The sequence below is a fragment of the Quercus suber genome, unplaced genomic scaffold, assembly GCF_002906115.3.
Source record: "Quercus suber isolate HL8 unplaced genomic scaffold, Cork oak 2.0 scaffold_49, whole genome shotgun sequence".
In the NCBI taxonomy this organism is placed as follows: Eukaryota; Viridiplantae; Streptophyta; class Magnoliopsida; order Fagales; family Fagaceae; genus Quercus; species Quercus suber.
Genome location: NW_027069514.1, coordinates 1,980,773 through 1,988,493, shown reverse-complemented (window position 1 = coordinate 1,988,493; position 7,721 = coordinate 1,980,773). Strand labels below are relative to the sequence as shown.

Below are 7,721 nucleotides of genomic sequence, written 5' to 3'. Positions count from 1 at the left end.
AGTAATAAATGCTAACAAGCTGAAAAAACATTCATTCCAAATTTAGAAAAGTTTATCTTTCAAGTATTTATTTATAGATTTGTTTAATTGGTGCCCTAAAGGCATTTGTATAAGAAATGATTTTACAAACTTTTTATGAAAAAAAAGAAAAAGAAAAAAAGTAACTGATTTTTTAACAATTTCTTATATGAGATTTTCAAAATTTCATTACAATATTTATAAAATTCCCTGAAAGTGTTAGTCAAAGTCAAACAATATTTCCAAATATTTACTTTTTTATGTCAAGAATTATTGTTTCTTAGAAATAATTATTACAAGCACACTAAATTCCTTTTATATAAAAAAGGGTTGAATTTGGACCATTATATAATGATACTGGGTCCATGATTTCCAAAAACAAAAAAAAATATATATATATATATTGTGTGTGTGTGTGTGTGTGTTTGGGGCCCGGGGAGAAAGGGGGGAATAAGTTCAAGTTACACTTAGTGTAACTCTAAATAATATTAAACCAATCAATATTGTTTAATTGGATGTAAATTTTGACAAATCAACCGTTGGATTACATTATCTTTGTATATTCTCTATATTTGCAAAATTTTAAGGTAATCAAAAATCAATAGTCATGTCATCTATCAATTATATAAATTCAAGTTTTTGTAGTTTAAAATAATGTATAAAATATGAATTTATGGATCGAATGGTAAATAACATCCAATTGATATGAAAATCGGCATGCATGTTTAGAACATATAGAAAATGTAATCCAACAGTAAAATTTGCAAAATATAAATTTATCAACAAATTATTGGGTGATGTAACTTGAACCCAACTCAAATATATTTCCTAGCCAACTATGACTGAATGCAAAGAATTGAACATTCTAAAATTTTCCATTAGTATATTTTCTTTTTAAATTTCTATAGCTCTTAGTTAGTAGAACTTTCAAATTACTTTAAAAAAGTATAATTTTTTTATTAGAAAATTTCCAATTTTGCCACATTCAGATTATGTTTTATTGGAACCAAAAAAACTCATTTCAATATATCTTTCTTCTTCTTTTTTTTTTTCTTTTTTTTTTTTTAGTAGATTTTGAGAATCAACTCATTTCATTTTTAGAGCCTTGTTTTCATTGGCCTCTTTGTTGTTAAAATTTTAATTTATTTTTCCATTCACCTTGCTTAAATTTCAACTGTCACGGGCATATTTTTTATGACATGTCTTGAACCCTTTTTGTTTTCCTATCATAAGTTTTGTAAAAGATTTTTTGAATAAATATTACTCGTAATTGTTTAGTTTTATCTTCTTTTTATTAAGGTAAATTGCATTTTTCAACATTCAAATTTGCGGTATGCATGATTTTGGTTCCTCAATTTTCAAATGCTCTATCATAGTCTTTCAAATTTCAAAAATATAACAATTTAGTATGGCATCGACTTTCCATCTAAATTTTGTTGCCGTGGCTAATGGTTACCTAATGTGGATGTCCAAATTTTGGATGGAAACGGCATGACTAAATTCTTACACTGTTAAAATTTAGAGTAAAATAGAGCACTTGAAAGTTAAGAAACCAATTTTACATATGTCCCAAATTTGAAGAACTATATATATATATTAAGTGGATGATGAAGATTTGAATTTCGGTTCTGGTCTATACAAGAACCAAATAGTCTCATCAAACTCTTGATTAGTTAGTGATTGAACTACACCTAATTATTAGGCCACAATTTTTTCCATGGTAAGATATGTCACAATTTTCAAACTACTACTTTTTTTGTGCATTACGCTTCACCTTCCAATTAGCTTGAGTTTACATCAAGACACTTCAGCAGATACGTACGTAAAACTCCGTTCGATATTTTTGGGAGATAGATTAGTGCCATGATACAAACTACAAAGGTTATAGTTTTCAAAGCCAATTAAACATGTTAAGGGTTTAGATAGGTCTGAGGAAATATAAACTAAAACCTCCAGTGTATATATATTCAATATTGCCTGTTTATATGTGTGTCTTATCACAAAATATACACATTGAAGCCAAATACAATGGAAGAATCTTAAAACATTGAAATGCTATATTAATTTGAATATGAGAAGAAATTAATACAATTGGGATTGAATTCCAAAATTTACAGCGTACAGCAATCCATTAGGGCTGAAGCTGGACTGATCACAACATGATTCAAAGTCCAGTACAACTGGTAGCTGCATTCTCAATACAAGCATAGCCCCATGTCAAGTTTGGTAAAGTTAGCAATTTTCTTAAGCATATATATTGACAGGACAGGACAGGGTGATTTGCAAGACATGTTATCAATTCTTTCACTACAAGTGCATATCTATTTACCCTCTATATTACATAAAACATATCATCCCTATTCTCATTACCGTCTCTCCTCCTTGCAGAAAATGAATCTCCCTAGCATATGCATATCTCTAAGTTTTCTGTTTGCCATTTTTGCGGTTTTGTCATCCACACACATCATAAATTCAAACCCATCTTTCCTCAAATATCTTACTAATTTTAGTCTCACCTTTTTCTCATCATCTCCGATTACTTCAACTGTCATCACATACAACATTGGAGGGCATCATAAACACCATAAAAAGAATAAAACAGTAAATCCTTGCGAGGACTTTTCACCTGACTTTCCTGCGGATACTGACACGACCTCATATATTTGTGTTGACCGAAATGGGTGTTGTAATTTTACAACAGTGCAAGCAGCAGTTAATGCAATTCCAGATTTTAGCCAAAATAGAACTATTATATGGATCAATAACGGCATTTACTAGTAAGTTGGTGTTCTGGAGTTTTTTTATATTCTCCATTTGAAATAGATTTATTTTATAGTTCAAATTAAATATTCTAAATTTAAAGTATTCTAAGTACTATGTCGTTTAAAGTTTTAAACATGTCACACTCTATACACTATTAGATCCAGAAAATAAAAACTTAATCTTGAAATAATTCTGTCAATTAGGATCACGTTCCGTTCAATATCTTAGATTCATTATTTTATATTTGACTTTTTTTGTCCCTTTCTTTAATGAAAATTCATTGGCTATCATTAGTGAGAAAGTTACTGTTCCAATCCCCAAAACGAATGTAACATTTCAAGGACAAGGCTTTACATCTACTGCAATTGCATGGAATGACACGGCCAATTCTTCACATGGCACATCTTTTAGTGGCTCCGTTCAAGTTTTCTCCACTAATTTCATTGCCAAGAACATAAGCTTCATGGTAAGTCAATATAACATATATCTATATACAGACATGAAAGTTTTACATATATATATATACCACTTCAATTTTTCTCGTGCTAGAATCTAGCTCCTATTCCAAACCCTGGTGATGTTGGAGCCCAAGCAGTGGCAATTAAAATATCTGGTGATAAAGCAGCGTTCTGGGGTTGTGGATTCTTTGGAGCTCAAGACACCCTTCATGATGATAAGGGTCGACATTACTTCAGAGATTGTTATATCCAGGGTTCCATTGATTTCATCTTCGGGAATGGAAGGTCACTATATGAGGTAATCTAGGCTGATCTTTGCGCCCTATTTATATGTGGTTCATTATAAAATACTCCCTCCTTCCCAAATTTTTTGTCCTGTTTGAAAAGTCGAACTTTTTAAGGGAACATCATTTATTGTCTTGTCTACCTTTTAAAAATGTATAAGTTTCCAAAATTATCCTTAAAAAAATTTATTAAAAAATTGAATTAATAAATTAATAGGGGTATAATAGAAATATTAGTAAATTAATGACTTTTTTTTAGAAACAGGACAATATTTTAGGACATCTCAGAATGGAATAGAGGACAAAAAAAATGGGACGTAGGGAGTATGTTTTAAGAAATTACCTTTGTTTTTTTTTTTTTACCCATATGTACCATTTATTATGATTATAATATTTGAAAAATTAGATTCATTTAATATTCCATGTCAAAAAAAAAAAGGAAAATAAATTTGTTAAATAATTATGTGTAAAAATACGTTGCTTGAGTAAATTTACAAATGTTTGATTATTTCGTGTGTTATGAACTTTTTTTTAATATTTATCTTTTCAATTTCAATTGTTGCCAAAATAACTAAATTTGAACAAAAGTATAGTATCATCCAAGTTCAAATGAATTATTCCTTATATAATTTTATAAAAATAACAATAAAAATACATTTTTATTAAATAATTAGGATATCACGTATAAATAACTAATACATTGAAATCAAATACATATACATACCCCAATAATACTCTTTTTACTAATATAAAACATACATAGGCTACTGACACCTTATTGAAAAGAGAAATGTTACGTCTACAATATTTTTACAATATTTTCACAACAAATCATAGGTGGTTAGTTATTACTGGTTCAAATTTGAACCTAACACTAAGATTACTTTTTTGCTCCAACAATAACAGCCAGTAAAAACTTACTACTTAAGATTTGTTATAAAAATGTTATGGACATATCATTTCTCTAACAAAAAGAGAGATGTTATGTCCACAACATTTTTACAATATTTTCACAACAAATTATAAGTGGTTAGTTGTTATTGGTTTAAATTTGAACCTAACACTAAGATTACTTTTTTGCCCCAACAATAATAGCTAGTAACAATCTGCCACTTAAAATTTGTTGTAAAAATGTTATAGATATAGCATCTCTCTTTTCAATAACTTTTAAGATTTTTGGTAACTTTTATTTTTTATTTTTTTTATTTTTTTAGGAAATGGTAAATTTTAAGTTCAATGTGACATACAGTTTAAAGCTAACTTAAAAAAATAAATAAATAAAATAAAACTTAGAAATTAGATTATTTGCAAAATAAAATTGAGACAAAAACAGAAATGCTAAAAACTTTTTCCTCTTTGAGAAACATACATATATATAAATGGGGTACTTGTTTACAAATATTTAATTATTTTGACTAACTTCATAATTATTTTTATACATTTTATTATTACATTTGTAACTACATTTTCTTTTACCTTTTGTTGAGTTTTGTTTCAATTATTTCCAAGGGAAGGGAACTAGGCATGAGCAAAAATGAAATAATCCAAATCAATTATTTTGTTTTCTTTTGATAATAAGTATTTTACAAAAAAAATGACAAATGAAATTTTTTTTATGTAAATAATTGTTACACCGACTATAGATAATTAATGCATAAAAATAAATGCATTTACTCTATTAACACATGAAATTGAATTAATACTTTGACATAAAACTTTGAGGTGAAAAACTAAATGAAACATATTTCATTTGTTTTTTTCAAAAAGAAATTTATTACGGTAAAATTTCAAGCTACTATAATATGGGTTATTTTTTATCCTTATATATTAGTCGTAGTTAATAGAATGCCAGGAAAGGTTTATATATATATATATATAAGCTTATTTTTGTTTAAAGATAAAATTTGATAATTATGGTATTTTATTATGACTATATTTGTATATGAAACTATCTATTCTACTTTTTTTTTTTAAAATAATAAAAATAAATATTGGTGTGCTAAGATTCTAATGGATAGTCTAAAATAATAAAGTTTAAATTTTGTAGCATCGAAATTAATGTGGCAAACAGTATGAGATCATAAAAAATTCAAACTTGTATGATTATATATATATATATATATTATAAATTAGATTATGTATTTTTAGTGTCCACTTTTCTCCATTCTAAGAAATGCCCCAAAAAATATCACTCTCATTTTTCACTAAACAAAAAAAAAGTAAATGCAGAAAAATAAATAAATTTGTAAATTCTTTGAAATTGAAGGATTTAGTGTTCTATTCTTTGGAATCTTAAAAAAATAAAATAAAATAAAAAACCATTTAATATAGGTTAAATTTTCCTACATGTCAAATAAGACCTGCGGCCATTTTATATAATTAAAATAATCAAAATAGAAAAAAAAAAAATGAAATTCTTAATTTAAGTCGTATATATTTCCAAAAGAGGCTTCAGCTAGCTTTCCAACTAGCTAGTATACTCAAAAGTCACACTAAACAACAAGTAATCCTTATATTGTTCACTACAGAATTGCCTGTTGATTTCCATGGCAAAACCAGTAGACCCAGGATCGAAAGGCATAAATGGAGCTCTTACGGCTCATGGCAGAACTTCCCAGGACGAGAACACTGGTTTTGCATTCACCAACTGCACAGTTGGTGGCAATGGAAGAGTTTGGCTAGGTCGAGCATGGAGGCCATTCGCTCGTGTTGTTTTTGCCAGCACATCAATGTCAGATATCATTGCTCCAGAGGGTTGGAATGATTTTAACGACCCTACAAGAGACAAGTATGTACCTACAGATTGCAACATATATGGCTTTTTTTGGGAATGATTTTTAGTCTAAATCAATTGAATTACTAATAAACTGTTGTCTGATTTAATTTTCAAACTGTAGGACTATATTCTTTGGAGAATATAATTGCTCAGGTCCTGGTGCAAATATGACCATGAGGCTTCCTTATGTTTTGAGACTCAATGACACACAAGCTTCTCCTTTCCTTAATGTGTCCTTTGTCGATGGGGATCAGTGGCTGCAACCCTACAATTAGGCCTATGCATGTACTATGATGATATAATTATCTAAATTTATTCTCATTTCTTCCTCAAAAAATAAATTTATTCTCATTTGTATATGGAGAAGACCATGATTCAAATGTAAGTATGTAACAATAGTAATAAAATAGCTCATTTGATAGAACAACACTGGAGTTAAACTAACGCCAGTTCCTTAAACTTTTCTTCATTAGATTATACACATTTTGGGTGATCTTGGTGACTGTTTTTTATATAAGAAATCAGAAAACTTCATAAGCAATTGGCATGTGATTTGCCATGTTTTTTTGGGCTCTTTTTTTCTGATTTACTATGTGTTTGAACTTGATTAGACTTCCTCGTTGACCTGGATTTAGTTTGAGAAGGCTATTGATGTGTTTTTGAGGTTAGATGGAACTTAGCATAGAAAAAATAATATGTAATTTTTTAAGATTTGATAGACAATGAGGAAGGGGTGTTTCAAACTATGAACATTTTATCAAAAACAATGGAAAGTGTCAATTGAGCTACAAGACTCATAACTAAAAAAATCACATTCTAAAAATATAATTTGCGTAATGGACTCAAATCATTTCGCAATTGATTTGTGAATTTGAAATCGAGGTCACCTTTTTTTTTTTTTTTCATTTTTCTTTTTCTTATGAGAAGAAAATCAAGCTCATCTCATTATAAAGAAAATTGATTTTGAATTTCAATTATTTCATCTTAAACAATAAAATTAGAATTGTCCATCCATAACCCGAACCCAACCGAACTGATCATCCCAAAAGGTTTGAACCAAAACCGATCCGATCAAATGTGGCAATCTATGGCATTTCTCCTCCAAGTAAATTTGACAAGATTGGTGTAATTGGTGTGTTTACTCTACAAAATTTGATTGCAACCTATCTGACCAAAAAAACCCCTTTTAGCTTTGTCATCTCCATTATTATTATTATTATTATTATTATTATATAATGAAAAATCATTACATATTTTAGAAATGTATGGTTTAAAAAAAGTGTAAACTAATACCACGTATAATTTAAACTGTATAATTATGATTGTTTTTAATTGTACCCATACATATGCACAGGACTATGTACTAGTATATCTAAAATGAAAGGCATAGTGGTATATGATTTTTATAGGTGGTTGGATTTG

At 28.3% G+C, this 7,721-nt stretch overlaps 1 protein-coding gene across 1 annotated transcript; it reads left to right on the top strand.

The window, feature by feature from the left end:
• The first annotated feature begins 2,409 nt into the window (after positions 1–2,409).
• LOC112006493 (probable pectinesterase 8) lies at positions 2,410–6,662 on the top strand. Its single transcript, XM_024038768.2, has 5 exons — positions 2,410–2,795; positions 3,076–3,247; positions 3,331–3,537; positions 6,052–6,311; positions 6,421–6,662. Exons 1-5 carry the CDS (start codon positions 2,410–2,412, stop codon positions 6,572–6,574), a joined length of 1,179 nt encoding a protein of 392 aa, XP_023894536.1. The 3' UTR covers positions 6,575–6,662.
• The last annotated feature ends 1,059 nt before the right edge of the window (positions 6,663–7,721 follow it).

Bases quoted from the DNA above. Each gene is read 5' to 3' on its own strand.
- LOC112006493 (XM_024038768.2), top strand. From the start codon at position 2,410: ATGAATCTCCCTAGCATATGCATATCTCTAAGTTTTCTGTTTGCCATT. The intron at 2,796-3,075 runs GTAAGTTGGTGT...GGCTATCATTAG, and splicing joins ATCAATAACGGCATTTACTA to TGAGAAAGTTACTGTTCCAA. The intron at 3,538-6,051 runs GTAATCTAGGCT...TGTTCACTACAG, and splicing joins ATGGAAGGTCACTATATGAG to AATTGCCTGTTGATTTCCAT.